This window comes from Plectropomus leopardus, chromosome 4 (genome assembly GCF_026936395.1).
Source record: "Plectropomus leopardus strain MGB_pleo_1.0 chromosome 4, ASM2693639v1, whole genome shotgun sequence".
NCBI lineage: Eukaryota > Metazoa > Chordata > Actinopteri > Perciformes > Serranidae > Plectropomus > Plectropomus leopardus.
This window is the reverse complement of record NC_142179.1, coordinates 39,198,719-39,218,157: the sequence shown is the minus strand read 5'-3', so window position 1 is coordinate 39,218,157 and position 19,439 is coordinate 39,198,719. Positions and strand designations below refer to the sequence as shown.

Below are 19,439 nucleotides of genomic sequence, written 5' to 3'. Positions count from 1 at the left end.
TTTGTTACCTTTGTCTGAGAACAAAAAAAATACTATAATAATGATAACATGACTGGAGCGTTGCTACCATGTTTCAGAACAGATATACACTGTAACAGTGATAACATGAATCAAGACTTATGACTCAAAAATGAGACCTCATTTAACCAAGTTCCCACAGTCCTTTATTAAGTGCCTTCAGCAGTTGGAGAGGTGAAGCCCTTTTTTTGTAAGGCAGTCTGCATGTTGGTCTTTTGCATTACACCAAAGGACTCGCTCAACCTTTTGGGTTTGTGTAAGTTCTTTGATGCTGTTCATCTCCGAACGCAGTCTTTTCTCAGTGACTGACTTTGTAGATTTAGGTGCATCCACCAGTGAATGATTGTCTGTGACACAGATTATTGGTGTGGGGTACTCAACCTCACCAGTAGTCAGTTCACAGAAGAATGTAGACAGAAAGATGGCAATGTCAATCCTATCCGACATCTTTAGTGTTTCACCTGCTAGTGTACTGCACTTTCCATTTTCCATGAGAGTGATGAGGTGTCTTCCCTGAGTGCCTCCATCTGAGAGATTCCCAAATGAAGTATCACTGAACACATCCTCAAAGTGCTGTCACTGCCTAAGTGTGTGTGTGTGGGGGGGGGCTCTGACACTTCAAACTCCTCAAAACCTCTAGCTGCAAGTTGTGCTTGGTACTGTCAACCCAGTGAGTGTCTCTTTGAGGGTGCACACCCATCTGGTGGAGATGCACTTCTATACCTCATCTCTAACTTCCTCAAACACATTGTTATCCAGCCAGTTCTTAATCTCCTTATGTTTTGCCAAGTCAGTTGATAAATCTTTAGTCACAAATATATCCTCACATACATCTGTGGTAGTGGTGTCAGTAATGCTAGTTTCAACTTAAAGACTCTCTACTCTAGATATGTCAGCTGACTCTGTAGTGCCTGCAACACCAGAAGGTTCAGTGTATTGTAAGTTGTACCAGTGTTTGTATTTACCTGTTGTTTTGCCTGCATGCCCTAAAACTTCAGCTGTGCGTAACACATTATCCCTGTATTTCACAATTTGTCCCATTCTCAGACTGACATCTGTTCCCTGCTTTGTACCACTGTGAGTCTCTGTGTGGTCATTTGTGTATTGTCCTGCGTCATTCTGCCCCCTTGAGGGCATTTCTGTGGCTCTCTTTGCCTCCCTTGTTGCACTTCACTTAAAGCGTCTTCTGTGCTTTCTGTGTTATTTTCAGCAGTTACCTGCCTTTGCTCAATAGCTGTGTTGTTTTCTGTATCATCCGCTGTATCATCCTCTGTGACACGTTGTTCCACATGTTCTGTATTCAGTTTTCTCAGTCTGAGATAATGCACTTGAATGCAGGTTCCTCCATGTATGTCAAACGCCACAGCGCAGTCCTGACTGATGACAACTCCTGGCCCTTTCCACTAAGGGCAGTCCACTCGCTTGTAATACACTTTGTCTCCACATTTGTATTTCTCGTCTGTGGCGTGTTTGTTTTTGTAGTGCCCTCCGTGTTCTTTCTGAGCATTCTGCTTCTGTAAAAGCCTTTCTCGAAGGATGTAAAGCAGAAGATGTGTTTTACCACCCATTCACTTCCTTTTGTGCCCTGTAAGGCTGGGGGTTGTTAGTTGAAGGGTTGGGATTTTGTCCAAAAACCAACTGATGAGGACTGTAGCTGTAGACATTTTACATGGTGTTCTTCGCCATGAGAGCCCAGTCCATTGCAGTGCTCCAGTCGCAACAGTTACTTGCCTTCACTTTCATTATGATCTCCGTAAGTGTTTGGTTGTGTCGTTCCAGAAGTCCATTACTCCATGGGCTGTAGGTAGCTTTCTATGTTAAAGTTCTCTCTCTGCCATATCTCTCACTTCCTCATTGCTAAACTCTCCCCCATTTCTTTGTGGTCAAAACGCTGCCTGCACTAAACCATGTGTACTGATCAATAATGTGGAGAAACCAGACACCTGGTTCAAGTTCATGCAGATCTACAGCCACAGTCTCATTGTACTGTGATGCCAGTGGTAGACCTACAGCAGGCTTTGGTGTAGGTTTACTGAATCTTTGATATACTTCAAATTCACTGACAATTTTTTGTAGGATGGTATGGCATTCTGCATTGTTGTTTCCTGAGCTCTTCAAAAATCTCGGTAACCTGTCAGCAGAAGCATGACCAAACTGCAGCTTCAACAAGATTTTTGGTTTTGTGGCTGAGCTCATTTCCTCTGAGATTGTCAGTATTTCATCTTGACAGTGCATTTCTTCATACTCACTTTTCTTTTTTTTTGAACTGCCATCTTGTGCAGTTGCCAACATCTGTTCATCACATTACATGCTCTTGTTGTTATTGTTCATAATGTCCACACAGTAATGACCAGAGCTTGTTAAGTCAAGTTTTCCAGGTTTGTTGAACATAACTGCTCTGTCATTCTCCATATTCAGCATTGTCCCAGCTCTTTTCATGGAGGCTTTACTCAAAAGCAGTGGAATGTCAGCTGGGACAACATCAGTTTCAATGTGACATTAGTCTCTCCAATTTTGGCAGGAATCTTCAATTTTTTGGTGGAATATACCACTTTTCCATCTCTAAACCCGAAGGGTCTATAGTTGTTTGTGTCTGTTTTTTTCACTTCATTCAACTCCTTCTGGTTTAGCTCAGTGATGTAGCTATCTACCCACTGTTGTCCACACACAGTCCATGTGCAGGCGGTGACGATAATAGCTGAACCAAAACACTCTTGTCATAAAGATTTCTGCCTCAGTGGGTGACTCTTTTGTGTACAGAGTCAAATTGCATTCCTTGACTTTGTCTGTATCACTTTGTTCAGTGAATTTGACTTGCTCACCTTTGTGTGGGCAATCCTTGGCCCAGTGAAATGTTGACTGACAGACAACACACTTGGACCTGTGGCCATACGTGTCGTAGTAGGTTAGTGCCCGGCACTGGTGCTTTCTGTAACTCCTTTTGTGGCCATGGCCTCTCTGTCATCTCTGCTCCATGATATATGCAGTTTCTTGATTTATTTCCATGCTGGATGCAGCTGCTGGTTTTCCACCTCTTTAGTACTGACTTCATTGATGCATACGTAAGATCTGTGCATGGTGTGAGGGCTAACTGTCTGTCTTTCGTGACCAAACAGGCAGTATCCAACAGTTTAAAAGCCAAAACTGCATCAGGAAGTTAAACATTAATACAGGGTTAGCTCTCTGGATCAGGGACTTTCTTTCCTGCCGCTCTCAGAGGGTCAGCGTCATGTCAGAGCTGCTCACTGTGAGCACAGGCTGCCTACAATGAATTTATGATCAATGAGGGACATTTTTGATTATTTAAGTACGTCATGCTCATACACGCGACGTTCATCCCTGATTCCGAGCGGCGCTGCAGAGGAAGGATGTGTTAATGATCAGTGGGTACAGCTCCAGAGAAAGCAGCTGCCCTCCGCTCTGTGACTGTTTCTAACATTTAGTGTATTGTTCTACATGTTAACATATTTCAGGTTTGCAAACTCTCACACTCCTGGGGTGAGACACACACTTTCACCGTCAGTCATGTGCTCACATGACACCAAAGCAAATCTCATGCCAAAACACAGTGACAGCAGAAGTGTTGAACAATCATGTAATGCAGTGAGGGACTGACTGTAGAATACAGCTGATTATTTGATAACAAACATTCAGAGGTGGGAAGTGAGACTATTTTGTGTTAGTTTCAGGTTTAGTCAGATTTTGGATGAAGTATTTAGAGCGCATCCCTCCATGTCTCATCCAGTCAGTGGCACTGAGCTGTCATTATTATTATCAGGGCAGATGTAGTTATTTGGGGGCCCTGGGCCACAGGCATATTGACTTATTTTCAACCTTTCTCTTAATTTAATATGAAATATCCCTAAAATATGTTTTGTACTCAGTGATCATAAATAAGTCTCTAAAGGAAAAAGGTTGGGAATCACTGTACACGGCCAAGCCATGTATTAGGTTTTAACCTAGTCTTGTTTTTTTATCAGCTGAAGCACTATTTCCTAGTCCATTTTATGCCTTCCCTATAGAGACACCAATAAACCAATCATAGCAAACCGTCAGGTCTTGGCTTTCTCCCTCCTGCTCAAAAAGGTACTTTGGCCTAAATGTTCTCTTTTGGTTTTTTTTTAGGGCTATATATTTTTTTTCTGGTGAGTTTTAAACTGCAGACAGACAATGACATGAACTGATTTAATGTGTTAAATGCTCCAAAAGACCTCTTTATGTGCCTTGTTTTGACAGACTGCTTGTCTGTTTTTTTCTTTTCTTTTCTATTCTATTCTGTATTGATTATATCCAATAAAAAACTATGAACTTTGGGTAAAACTTCCTAAAGCAGCCTAGTCGCTGGTGGGGCTTAATAGACAAGTTGATGGCTTGGATGAAGAAATAATTGAAGTTAGTTGGTGAGGGTCAATGGGAGAAAAACAATCAGAGTAAATTTTAGGCCTTACAGCCATACATTTTCTGACTCACCACTGGTTAAAGTAGCTGAATCTCCTGACAGCACAGTTAATGTTGCTGCAAGAAGTTAGCAGAGTGACATGCCTGCAGGCAGGTACATCGTAGTTAATCCCATAACGTCATTGTTTACATATGACGTGTTCCGTTTGTGGACCCTTATTTTCTCTGAAATCCAAAAGATTTCCACACTATAGATTTATTCTGAAGTAAATTGTCGTCGTCTTTCTCTTGGCTGACAGTCAGCCTTCATGACCTCCAGTTCTTGGACAACAGTTGGATGTGTCTGAGACTACACACTACTAAAGAGATTTTAATTAAATGTCCAAACCATTTAATCATGTGATTCTTTTTATTTTTAGCTGCTTCTTTTTTCCCAGGATATATTTCCAATCAGAGATGAGCTTTTGTCCGACCCCTCTGACGATGACATGCAGATAATGAAGGTTCCAGAACCTCTGAAGCCCACTGTGATCTCCTTCAAACACAAGGATGATACTGACCTGTTTGGCCTCGGCATCCAAGAAGAGGCTCCCGCAGTCATCGACAGCAGCGAGGAGCAGGAAGGCAAGTCATCAAAGTTTATCTAACTCTGTAACTCAACATTAAACCGTAACATTCACAGTGGTTAGCACTGTTGTCTCACAGCAAAAAGATTCCGGGTGGGTGTGACCGTCACCTCGCTGCCCTGCTGTGGCTCGCACGTATGCAGTCTTCACACAGACAGTGTTACTGCTGCTGCAAAGCTGCTGGCTACTGTATTTCCACAATTAAAAGCTGGTACTCCACTCATTTATAGAGCTGTGCAGCCACTGTCAACAGCAGAGGGCTTTTGTTTTGGTTAAAAAGAAATATTTTTTCATGTTTGTGACAAATGTAGACATTGACTAACTGTACTGAAAGGTGGTACAATGTTAATATGGCTATCAAAGACCATTCTATTTTTGCAAAAAAAAAAACAGTAGTTGGCAGAAATTTATTTATGTATTAATATCACAGCAGTAGTAATGAGTAACCATTTTCATTTTTTTTATTAAGTTACTAATAGTTATCTTATTATTAATCAAAATACTCATTTCTAAACAATAATTCCTTTTCAATTTTTGGTTTTCAAGGACTACAGAGTGATGTGTTATTGTTGAGGCACACCTGATAGCAAGATTATTTCATGAATTTATCATAAAATCAAAAGCTTACCGGTACCTGAGCAGGAAGTGAGAAAGGAATCCTCAGTATATAGCTAAATCCTTTTATGCCTGATTAGATTATGCTTTTGTGGCAACTTGTGGAAAGTTGATTAAAATCTGCAACGCATGTTTTAATGGCCAACATTTCATAAAAATTCTATTTAAAAACAAAGAAAATTACAGTAGAGCATTTTTTTACAGAAATGTTATCAGTACGTACTGTTATTTTTAAGATTTTGAAGGTTTTTAACAATATTTCTTTATTGTTTGTAGTTGTGAATTCTTGTCTGGCACAGGGCAGGTTTAGAAGTTGATGAGAAGAAGATGAGAGCAGATCAAAACTTTATTTCATATATTTAGATTCTTAAAAATAATGTTTTACCCTAAAAATAGAATTAATGTGTAAATAATTTATACTTTTAAGGGTTTTTATTGGCAAGACACGATTTGTCAGTCACTATTATTTTATCTTAGTCTGTATTGCTAACTGTAGCAGCCGTTCACACTCACTAAGAAATAATGCCATATATTTCAGGATATTTTTGCAGTGATGATATTCCTAATGATATGACAAAAATATTGAGATTATTTTCTTAAAATAAGTAATTTTAAATTCATACAGCTGTAACAAAATAAGTGCTATAGTTGTAGATCTCAACGTATATGTAATTCGCCTTCAAATATTTAGTAAAAAGTGAACAGTAATCTCTTGGATCTTTAATTTGTAGTTGCCAAATGAAAAACATTGTCTACAATCTATAAACAGTCCATATATATGACTGAGTTGTTGGACCTATACGTGCTGCTATTTCTCTTCCACTCTTCTTGCTGAAGTGTGTGTCACTCAGTGCCCAAGACTTTTGTTTAATATCTAGTGTCGGTGTAAAATGTTGTTGCACATTTTCAGTCCATCATTAGTGTGCTGACTTGTATGCAATATATTACATGAATGCAGCTGTCACACTGAATGTCCAGCGAAACACTTTTTAAACTTTTCAAACTTTATATGGAAAAATTGTTGAATATTTGTATTGAACAGCCAAATCTGATTCATCTGACATCGAGTCATCAGCAACAAATAGGTATACAGTTTTTCCTGTCAGAAGGTTTAAGTCAAATGATTGAAAAATCCTCTTTACTCCACTTTGAAAGATTAAAATAGTTGATTTGAACATACTTAAATTGGGATTAATCAATCAGCTGTTGAGCACTCCAGTCATACATCACTACACTACACTAAGACTGCTGTGTGTTTCTGCTCGTCTTTCAGAGAAGGAAAGCAAACACTCATCCAAAGACAAGAAAAAAAAGAAGAAGAAAAGCAAAGAGGTAAAGTCGCTGTTCATATTACACACTCACTACATACTCATTATATTGTGTTTCAAACACAATTATATCTACACAATATATTGTGTCCATCCATTTTCAGGAAGATGAAAAGAGCAAGAAGAAACACAAACACAAGAAAAAGGAAAAAGATGAGGCTGCAGTAGGAGATGAGAAAGAAAAAAAGAAAAAGAAACCCCGGAGCAAGAAAACAGAAGTGGATGAGCTGGAGGACTTTCTGGGTGGAGGAGTGGGGTCAATCAAAAGAGATGATGGTGATTATGAAGAACTATAAAAGCTCCTGTTTTATAAGGAATGGAGCTGCATTTAAGGTTCCTTGACTTGTAAGAACATAAAGCATCTCCAAGCCATATGCAGTATGCAAGGCTACCAACCCCCAGGTAAAGTAAATTAAGGACTTTGTCTGATCAATTTCCCTATCTGCACTACTGCTGTCACTTCCATTCCAGCCAATGAGAAACAGTGAGGAGACCCACATGTACTGTAGTGAGCGATGACAGTAAAATTTGATCAATGGTGTAGCCACTGATTGGCTCTTTGTTCATTGTCTATGTTGGCTTAATATTTTCATTGATTTGATACACTCTGCAAGTGATCTTTTCCAAACCCACAGCTGTAAATATGGATATGATTTGTCTGTATTATAGTTTGGTTGGTGTAATATTGGGAGCATGCTGTGTGTGATGAATGATTTCCTGAACACTCCACAATATTCCGTCTTTTTTTTCTCTCTTTCCTACTTGTTGTCTTAAGTGGTTAGTGGCAGATTTAGTCTTGTGTTCTGAATGTGATCAATGAAGAATAATTCAGAGAGTGGATTTAAGAGTTTTGCCCATCACCAATGGAGCAAATAACCTCCCCTTCCTCACACTTGGAGTATGTCCAGATTAAGCTGATTTAAAAAAAAATTAAATACGTTGTTTTTATGCTTTGTTTTGGCCTCAATCCACACACATATTTGCAAAACCTTCAAGTAAACCTGCTGCTGTTTGGCAGCAAAATAAATAATAAAAAATCATTTTCACCTCTTACTCTTTCTGTGCTCACTACTTTCAAGCTCGCACAGCAAAGAGCTTGCTATTATTTAAATAAATTATGAATTCATCAGACGCCCTTAGAGTCAGGGGAGTAAGCAGCTCTGTCTGTCTCGCCACGTAAAAGCTGTGTTGCACAGAAATGAGGGCCAAAGAAGATGATGATGAGGCCATGATGTAATGGAGCAAAAATTAGCATTGCGCTTTAGCACTGCGCTTTAGCAATGGTAATTAGCATTAGCCTTGTTAGCATTTCCTCAGATCCCAACTCAGTCAAGCGTTTGTGTGATGTGCTGGTACCTACAGGGGGACCTCCTGCAGTGTCTGGCTCTAGAGCATTCGTGCAAGATCCTTTGAATACTGCTTGATCAGATTGGAGTCTTGGGCAGGCCACATCGACATCTTGAGCCCAAATTCCTTGGGCCATTCTTGAGCAGGTTTTGCAGTGTGGCATTACGTAGTCCTGCTGGGAGGGCCACTGTCATTGGGGCATGCAGTTGCCATGAAAGGGGGTACTTGGTCTGCAAAAGTGCTTGTGTCAGTGGTGTGTTTAAATGGCATTTACATGAACACCCAAACCCAAAGCTTCCCTGCAGAAAATTGCATTTTAACGAGATGAACGATGTTATTCATTTTGTCTGTCAGTGGTTGTAATGTTGTGGCTGATCAGAGTATATACACATTCACCCTCTTTCTACTGACTGAGAGGAAAAAGACACAGCAACCATGAGGCTTTCCAGGTTCACTTTCATTCCTATAAACATGTTTACATCTATTAACGTGATTTTTTTGTTCTCAGGTGGAACAGTAAGTTCCAGGAGCATTAGATGTGTCCTGTAATCTGCAATGTCTCTTGGCCAAGTCACAGCAAGGTTGTATGACTGACTCCCTAATCTAACAATGACCATATTGAAAGAGTAATCTGATCCCAGCATTTCAATGGACCTGCATTTGTAAATGACCCTGCGCTTGTATTGCGCTTTTCTTGTTCGACCACTCAGAGCACTTTCACACTAGAGGAGTCACATTCATCCATTCACACACACATTCACACACTGGTGGCCAAGCTTACCATAGGGGTGGGCGATATGGCAAAAATATCATGTCACGATTCTTTTTTATTTTGGATTTTAAGACTATTGTGCATGTTACTGAACAGTATAACCAAGCTAATTTCACAATTTAAAAAATATAGCTCTAAAATAAAGAATATAAGAACATTTAGGCCAAAGTACCTTTTTGAACAGATTTAATTCATTTATGAATACAAATTAAAAATTAAGAGAGAGGTTGAAAATAAGGCAATGTGTCTGTGGCCCCGGGCCCCAAATCACTATGTCTGCCCCTGGTAATGATAATGAGCACTCAGTGCAATACGCTCTAAATACTTACATCCAAAGTCTGACTGAACCTGAAACTAACACAGAATGGTCTTTAGAAGTCTGAAGAAGTCACTTTCCACCTCTGAATGTTTGTCTGTTGGTTCATTCACACACTTTGGTGCTGTGAGGAGAAGCTCTGCTCTGTCTGTCTCTAACCGCGCTGCGCTGTCAGGCAATCAGATGTTTGATCCGTAATAATGAAACACCACTCGGTTGTCAAATAATCGGCTGTATTCTACAGTCAGTCCCTCACTGCATTACATGATTGTACACTTCTGCTGTCACTGTGTTTTGGCATGAGATTTGCTTTGGTGTCATGAGAGCGCCAGACTGACGGTGAAAGCGTGTGTCACACGCCAGGAGTGTGAGAGTTGGCAAACCTGAAATATGTTAAAATGCAGAAAATCCTCCGTGATGGCGGATTGTGGACACATTCTAATTCTTCACGATCTAATATCGTCATATCGCACAACCCTAGGTTACCATACAATGTGCCACCTGCTACTCAGTTTTAAACATTCATACCCACCGATGGCACAGCCCAAGGATACTCTGATGTTGACTGGAGGAACAGGTGATTGAACCACCAACCATCTGATCAGTAGACAACTCACTCTGCCTCTGAGCCACAGCCTGCCTGGGCATGTGATGATAGAGACTGATAGAGACAAATTGAAATGTGTTTTTTTTAAATGAGCCAGCTTAGGGTGGACATCGTCTTGGTGTGAAAGTGACCACAGCCACTAATCCCCAATGTGTCACAATGATTTCATTCACTGGTCAAAATAGCCGGTGCAAGTTATTCTCTTGCCCTGTCAGCACAAATGAACCTTTCTCTACTTCACCCCACGCACAAATTCTCCTTATGTTTTCTACAGTTGCCTTAATGGAGGTTGATACAAGGGAATGATGTGCCGCTCTTCTCATGAACCACTTTAAGTGTTCTTACTGTAAAGAGTTAAGTAGCTCAGTTGGGTTCAGAATGATGCCCTGGACTTTTATTTGTTAACTGAATCTGCATCTTCTCTGAAGCTTTTACTTGTAAGATTGCTGTGAAACAGTACATTTGTTTGTCTTTGGTTTTTGTTTGATTCCCATTGGATGGCAAAACACCACCGTAATTAAGGAATATTATGGAATTGTGTTAATATTGCTCCATAAGTAACATTTCTAAGATTTCCCAATTGTTTTCTCTTGTGTTATTTATTGCTTCTATTTTGTTTTGTTGCAAAATGTCAGGGTTCAGTTTGTGTGATTTGTGCTGAAACAGTCCTTAATGCTCAAACACATTAAGCTTTTTATGGGTTACAGTTGTTCAAATCTCTTAAAACATTCTCCAATGGTTTACTTCCACTGCTTTTAACAGCATGTACATGGTGGTATGCACTATGTACAGTAAAATATCTTCCATAAATAATCAAATGTTTCAAATAAGTGAAGCTTTCTTGCACAGATGTCATACAGTTTCCATCTCCCATACACACCATAAAAGGTTACATTCTGTTGGTTTACAAAGAAAGTATGTTTTCTTTTCCAAAGTTGAAACTATGCAGCATTGATCCTGAATACTGTGCTCTTTTTTGTCTTTTCTCATGTGATTGAGGATAAATGCTGAAAGCACAGTTTCAAGCAAAGTCTGAGACTTCAATGTACAGCAAGAAAATAATGTATAAAGTATATTGATAAAAACATATATTTGAAGAGCTTTGTTCCAGAAATGATACATACACCATGTGGAAACAATGCGATTGAAATCCTATGAAATTATCTCAACAGGAAAGATCTGATAGGCAAAATTCTGCTGTCCAAAGTAATAATATTTCTGAGAATGGATATGCACTTTGGGAATGTTGTCTTTCTGGTTGTTTTTTTTTCCCAAATGGATGTAAGACATTTCAGAAATGAAACCCTTCATTTTTTTTTCACCCCATGACATGTTCCATCTTAACACTAAGTGTGAGTTTGCCTGTTTGGTTTGTCCAATAAATGCAAACTTATTTCTTCATAGAGAACATTTCTTGTGTCTTTTTAAAAATAATTTCTCCCCTAAAACAATGGGCAAAAACATGAGGATTTGAATGATTCTGTGCATGTCTCTTATGTTTCTCTAATGGTGCTAAAATAAAACCAGGGCATGTGAGACCACTGTTGGCATCCCTGGACTCCACAGATGATTTGTTCATTTGTCCAACTCTAAACTGGATCTGTAGGGAAATTCCTGTAAGTGTAGCCCAGTCAAAATGGCAGCTGGAGCTTTTCTTCTCAGTGAAAATGGTTGAATCCAAATCTCCTGACTTTACCAAACTTGTAGACTTGCGGCCTCGCAGTTGTCAGACTGTATATTGTATATACAGTATATACAGTTGTCAGACTGGAATTATTGCAGCCCACCCTGTAAAAGCGGGGCAGTGTTATTCCAAACAAGTCACCATAGATTAAAAGCTAGTATTTGGCTGGACCGTATACAGTCATTTCCAACCTTTTTCCTTCAGGGACTTCTTTACTATCATTGAGAAAACTGATGACATATTTCAGGGATATTTCATATATTAAATTTATAACAATAACAGGAGAGGACAACTGATAAACTGTACAGTTGACCCAAATGCCTACTAAAGGAAGTCTGTGTTTGATTAGCAGTTATGATGAATTTTGAGCTGATTATTTCCTGTGAATATTGCATCAGAGATGCGTTTTCCTGATATTTGTTGAAACTTTTTATAGGATTCTATACACCTACAATCTTACATTCTTCAAAGGCTTCTTTTCTCAGAAATTCCTTTTGCCTGGCCATCTTTTCACCGACAGGACGAGGCTGTTAAGCTGAGAGTGAAGGCTCTGTGAATACAACTTGTGTTCAGGTCCTTACTGTGCCAAAAAGTGTATCTTGAACATGAATCTAAACTTTAAAAAATACAATTGCATTCAATTATCTCAGTTGTTTCATTTAATTTTGTTTTATTTTATTTCGGCTTATTTTATTTTAATTTGTCAAGATTTAAACAGCCCCTAAAATGAAGGCGCCACACGATCCCTCGGGAAGTTTTAGCGACCCACAGTGGGGTCTGGACCCCCCCCAGGTTGGGAACCAGAGGTATGTGAAATGCGTTGTTGCGGTCCAGCCCAAAATTCATGTAGCATTAATCACTTCTACGCATACTCTATCGTCCAGTAGATCCGGGTATTTTACACTTTTCTAAACCCGGAAAAAGAGTTTTCTCTGCTTTATGCTATGGATCTATTATAAATCGCTTCATGCAGGCACCCAGGAAGTGCGCCACGCTCTGATGCAAATCATTGGATAATTTTTTTGAGACATGTTGACTTTTCAGAACAAAAACAAAATAGCCATTATTTAAAATATTGAGTCCTAAAGACGTAAAATGCGCCATTTTCTGAATATAGAGATATTTCTCCAGACATAAGATGAACGCGCATCGGACTCGCGGGACTCCACCGCGTGCCTGCACATGTAACGCTTGGAGTCCCTGACACAACACAAGTTTCGTGCTGGCCGTACTAATGGATATTTTTGAATCATAATTCATCATTTTGACCATTTTACAACACATCCATACGCTGTTGGCTGTAAAGCCTGTAATATGGACGTCTTACCATGTCTGTGTCAGAGACCATATATACCGTCTATGGTCTGTATTCAAACTACCGGTTATCAGTAAGCAGCGTGGAGTACTAGTGACGGTTAAACGGCGCTGAACGTAGTATTTACTTAAAGTTGTGGCTGTGTAATAATACACGGGGCCAGCAGTGGAACAAGTCAGTGCCGGGCCAGGGACGGAGCCCTTTAAACCCAATAAAGCTTGTGATTACGTCGCTTTATAACACAGACATGCCCGCAATAGCGGGGCTTACAAGCTGTAGGAGCCGCATTTAAGTTTAATTTATTTACAAAATGTGTTATTTATTTGTAAACATTAATCATGTGCTGCTCCCTCCTCAGGTGGGGAGGAGCTTAGTCTATATGTTGAAGCTGTGGCATATGATGACAAGAAGAAACAGGAAGTGGCTAAACCGCCGATTAGCAGAAAATGGGATCTGCTGACAGCGCCTTGACTCTGACCTCTTGAACCACAACGATCTAAGATGCGAGTCTGACACTTACTGCACAAGCTTCCCCATGTCATGTGGTTAAACAATAAGAAATTGGACCAAATGTGTTAAAGGAAAAACAAATTTTTAAAGGTTTTTGCCACTACACAAGCATTACTAGCCTACTACTTTTTGACACACTGCTCAAATCATTTGACAGAAGAGTTCAGCACCACGGAGAGCGACCACGTCAGTTTTAAATCAATCAAATGGACTTGAAGTCTTACATACCAACATAGTTCAACCCCACAGATAGCAAAAACATCATTCTGACACCCATTTTATTGAACCGCTTCAACTGAGAGCACAGTATGCTAATATATCAGCATTTTGTAAAGTTGTCACAGCGGCTCACAAGTTAACGTATCACAAATTCAATATAAAGTTGTAGATCTACTCACCACTATTTAAAGGGCACACAGCGAGCCTTGCGCTCTGCAAACTCATCCACAATGCACTGTATGTCCATCATCCTGGCTCGCTCATTCTCAATGGACACTCTCTCCTGTCCCATGGTGCTCCTCAAGTGGTTTTTAATCAATTTTAATCTGGAGAATGAGCACTCAGAGGTTGCAACAGTGACTGGGAGGGTCAAAAATAAAAGGAGGGCTATGAAAACCTCACTAAATGTTGATGCTATGGCTGAGTGGCTGACAATAAGCATTTTTGCCAGATCTGCCACAGATTTTTGTTCAGCGATCTGGTTCCTGAAAGCAGCTGGCCAGGGAAGCTAGGGGCAACGTCCCGGCTGTAGTGCTTACTGATCCTCTGGGCAGCTTGGACAAGCTCATCATCCTGTGCTTGCTGCAGTGTGTTGGGGTGAATTGCCTCAAACATCGTCGCAGTTCCATTTAAGCTGGTAAATCTTTGGGACAGTTGCTGGATGATATGTCAAGACAGGCATTAAAAACGTTCACCCAAAAGTTGCTCTCTGCGTCACTGAGGCGACTGTCTTCAGAAAGTTCATCAAAGTGACACTTAACTTTTCTGGCCCTGGTTGCCTCGAATTGCGTTTGACTTCCCCATTTGGTAGCTAGAGCAAGAGTGGCAGACTTGGCCTCATCAATGTTCTCCATCATAAACTCCATCAAAACACTGATGGCGTTTTGCAGCAGAGTAGATGCTTTGAGGATATCCGCGTCCTTAGCTTGCAATAAATGTGAGGCAGCACTTATACTTTCTAGAATCTTGGTTTGCATGTTGATCAAGAAAATGAAGGAAAATTTGCTGTTGGCATTCTTGAGCAGGCTTGCTTCATTGCGCTCCTCTTTTTTGTCACTGGTGATTATGAGTAGCGCAATGAACATACCGGGCAAGGGGGTCCTTCTCTGTTATTCTTGCCTGTATGTCTGAATACACACCACTCATATTTGCGGCCCCATCATAACCCTGTCTGCGGCATTTTGACAGGTCTATTTTGTTTTTCTCTATAGAGCCCAGGATTTTGTTTTTTGAGTTCTGCCACTGATGAGCTCGCAGTTGCTTCAAAACCCCAAAACACTTCATTGATCTGTATATCTGTTGCAAAATCCATGTCATTCTTCACAACAGTTACATAATGGTAAACCTGGCTCAACTGGTCTATCTTTGATAAAATGGGGCATTGTGTTTTTCATCAATTATGTCCGCTTTCACACTTTGAGATAATATGTAAATAATCTCATCCTGAATCTGGTGATTTAGGTAATTCACTGAACCTCGGGGTCGGTTGATTCGCTCTTTCAAAACAGGGTCTTAGCAAGCTAATAATTTGATTAATGACAAAAAGTTGCCAGGATTTTACCTTACCTAGAAACTCCCTATACCCCCTGAATGCCAAGTTGCATGAAGCCAGAGTAAGAGTTACATTTACAATGTGCTCCACGACCCGTCTCCAAAACAAAGCCGCATCACATACATTCCTCTCCATTTCAGCATCTATTGTGCTGTTGAGTTTCCACTGCTCTCGTAGACTATGCATGCACCAAGATGCATTTGAGTAGATTCATGCTTCTCGATTTTGGCGGAAAGATGTTTCCAGTCTTCCGTTTACCCATGCATTGTGGTAGTAGGATGCATTTCGGTTGGCAAAAAGCTAGCAAGGCTCACAGTAACAGCAGTCTAATTTTAGGGAATAGCACATCCAAGTGAGGGGAATTTTCAGCCCAACTGTAGTAGTAGAGGCGTAATAACTTGCCGAAAAAGACAGATTGTCCTTATCGGTCGGAAATGGACCATTAGGTCCGCATGGGCCCATCTTAAGGATATATCTTTTAATGTTGCCATCCTGAATGTTTTCAGTGAAATTGGCCCAGTCAGTCGGAAAACATTCTGGAGGAGAGTTTCTATCATTTGCGGACTGCGTTTCATCTACAGCGTGAGGAGGAGACCTGCTGCTTTCATTTCCAGTGTCCAATACTTCCCTTTGCAGCGCGGGTGAGGAAGGGGGCTGCTGGTCAAGCATCAGGTCTGGCTCTCCCGTGGAGCAGCTACTAACTGCTGAGTCCATAACATCACCACTATACAGCCAAGAGACAAATAAAGGGATATAAGCTTAGAGGCGGGGCAACTACAGTGACAACCATATCAACAGTTTACAACTAACTCACACATTGTTTACAGTGTCCAAAATTGTACCTGTAAATCTGGCTCCCTGACTGTGCTGCCAGTATTGGCGGGCTTCAATCGCTGCTAACAATGTCAGGCTCATCTCCAGCAGGAATAGGATGCACAAAAAAAGTGTCCAGCTTTTGCAATTTGGCCTTTTCATGCTCTCTTTTTTCCTTTTCTTTACGCTTTGTCGTTCACTTTTATGGCTATATGAACTACTCATGATTAGTTGTATCGCTTGTACCGCTCTCACTCTCTGTTGACAGGTGACTGATGATGATGATGTGGGTGGATGCTGTTGATGATGATTTTACCCAAAATTTATTCATTTGATCTGCGATCCATTTGAAAATTTGCACATTGCAAAGTTAACTGTGAGAGTGAATATGAAGCCAGCCATGTAACACTACACTTTTATTCAATGTTTCGAACCTACATGACCACAATCAATATTGTAAAAGTTTTACCAACCATGAATCACCAAGGCTGGGACAAACTAGGCTATATAAGGCCAAACATGACAAAAAAAACAAAACAAAAGGTTTATTGATGTGATTACCAGAGAAGAAACTTGAGTGTGGGAAAGAAGCCTGTTTTCTGTCAGGGGAAGGGCCTGATTCCTTGATGCAGAGCCCTTTCTGAGCCCTCCACGGACTCAGGCTGGGTGACCACCGCCCCAGCCCCCCGCTACATCCTGCCCCTTTATGGGGCGATGTTACAGGGCACTACCTTTTATTATATTTTTGTGGACACAACACTTTTCTGTTAATTTAGTTTGTCCGGTCGTGATTACGATATGATTCCCTGATAAGTTGTATGTATATTTGTGTGTGTGTGTGTGTGTGTGTGTATGTATGTATGTGTGTATAGAGAGGTAGATATACCATTATCTAATTATCACATAAATATTAAAACCGACAGCACCGCTGTCGTTATATACCGTCGATTAGCTGCTGTTGCTAATAAGCTAAGCTACTACGAGAGGTAGCTTGTGAACAAGCGCTGTTCACTTCGAACATTCGGGTTATTTGTGTGAGCAAGCCAGTGAGTCGGAGTTGGTGGTCAGGTACATTTGGTGGCGTTAGGCTGTCGTTAATCACTACTATGCATGCTCTGTGGGCCAGTAGTTCCGAAGTATTTTACATTGATCTATTATAAATTTGGATACAGCCATGGGGGCGGGGCCTGGTTCATTCCTGTGAGAGCTGCTCAGTGGCACATGAAGCATGGATCTATTATAAATCTGGATACAGCCATGGGGGAGGGGCCTGATTCATTCCTATGAGAGCTGCTCAATAGCACACGAAGCAAAGAAAACTCTTTTTCCGGGTTTAGAAAAGTGTAAAATACCCGGATCTACAAGCCCATAGAGCATGCGTAGAAGTGATTGATTGGTCCTTGTGGCCCCTTTAGGTGGACAGGGCCCTTAATTGGCCCCTGTGGCCAATGAAAGTTGCCAGTTAGAAATTAATGGTCCACTTGGGGGGCCACAAGTAGGCCACTGAACACTGATTATTTTAATCTTTTCAGTTGACATCAACTTCTTCCTATGACACACTTGCAGTTCAACTTGTAGCTTCTTCACTTTAAAGCAGTTCGGGTTTCATGTCTGCCAGTTTTTCAGATATTTCCGTCAATTTGTAATACATCGCTTCATTTTCAGCAATAAATGTATGCATTTTAAGCAATAAATTTATGCATTTTCAAACATGCTCTCAAACTAATTTCAGCTATTAGCATACACACGCATGTTCCGCAGGAAATGCATTTTCTAGTTGCAGTCAGTAAGTCAGTATAAATACAAAGATAAATAAAATACACATTTGTATATATAAGCAATAAACAGCAACCTGCTCCTTTACCATGGTGAGTCTAAAATATGTCAGCATAACTATATATGTCATATCCACATCACTCATATTTATACTATGTAATTATACATTTTACATACAAAAGTACTATACACATACAGTATATATATGTGTGTGTGTGTGTGTGTGTGTGTATAGATTTTATATATTTTGCATTTTAAAATATATTTTATTTTTTGTATTTGAATCATATTTAACCCTTATTTAGCACTCAGTCGCTTTTTTCTATTGCCTCTGACTCTTGAGCTGCTGAAATGTGTGAATCTCCTGAGTGTGAGATTAATCAATCTAATCTAACCCTGGCTGATTAATCCAACATTAATCTTGCATGTTTTACTTTGAAAAACAATATAATAATGAAACTACATACGATATGCTCCGTGTATATTGTAAATCAATGCAGTTATTGACTACTATTTAGCAAAAATTGGAGTTTTGTCTCTCCATATAATGTATTCAAATGGCCCGCTGGACAATTCCTGGAACAATTCAAAGCCACCATGAGTCACATGAAGCCTGAGCATTTTGAACTTCCGTTGTCATTACTCTGTTTATTCTAGTGCACTAGTTCTCAGTGATAGTAATTCCAAGGAACCTATAGCTGTTCACCTGCTCTGCCTCAGCTCCACTGATGTAGACAGGAGTGTGTGTCCTTGCCTCCTTCTTTCTAAAATCAGCAATCAGCTCCTTGGTTTTACTGACGTTGAGCAGTAGGTTTTTCTCTCCGCACCACTCTGCAAGATTATTGATTTCCTCCCGGTATGAACTCTCATCGTTGTTTATAATATGACGGTGGTGTCCTCTGCATACTTCCCAAAAGAGTTCTCCTGATTTCTAGATATTACAGAGATGTTATCCTGTAAATTCTATTATTTAATAGATACAATATAAATGTAAAGAATATGGCAGAAACATTAGAACACTCCAGAGGCATTTTGGCAAGAAATTTTACTCAAAGAACATGATGTGTTTTTAATATTCAAAAATCCAACATTCATCAAGAATGAATAGTAAAAGTAAAAGTAAGTTTGCTCATTATAATAGATAAATTTGACATTCATAATATATTTTTTTTAAAGAAATACCTCTCATATACCACTGTCAAAAAATCAGATCTAGATACATATCTTAAAACAATATCAAACTTAAAAATATGGAATAAAAAAAAACTAACAAAAACTATTAGTTTATGCTAACCTTACAACTTCAAACCATGTAAACCTCTATGTGTACATGTGTCTATTATTATTATTATTATTAGTAGTAGTAGAAGTAGTAGTTTTATTATCATTTTGTCTGTCTGGTTTTGTATGATTGCATCACTATTTCTGAAATAGGCTTCATGATTTGTACATACTTGTCTCATTATTTTCATTTGTAAGTTTTGATCATTACTTGCCACTTTAAATATAAACTGAATGTTATGACCACTGAATGTACTGTGTC

At 39.8% G+C, this 19,439-nt stretch overlaps 1 protein-coding gene across 5 annotated transcripts in view; it reads left to right on the top strand.

Annotated features, from left to right (window-relative positions):
• LOC121944887 (rab-like protein 6) overlaps positions 1 to 11,435 on the top strand; it is a 28,862-nt gene extending 17,427 nt beyond the window's left edge. For 3 of the 5 annotated variants that reach the window (XM_042488829.2, XM_088077251.1, XM_088077254.1), the window contains 3 exons: positions 4,836 to 5,040; positions 6,931 to 6,989; positions 7,090 to 11,435. In XM_042488829.2, the coding sequence (XP_042344763.1) occupies positions 4,836 to 5,040; positions 6,931 to 6,989; positions 7,090 to 7,281 (456 nt within the window). In that variant the 3' untranslated portion in view covers positions 7,282 to 11,435. The remainder of the gene's footprint in view (positions 1 to 4,835; positions 5,041 to 6,930; positions 6,990 to 7,089) is intronic. The other 2 variants (XM_088077255.1, XM_088077252.1) reach the window with 1 other exon arrangement.
• The last annotated feature ends 8,004 nt before the right edge of the window (positions 11,436 to 19,439 follow it).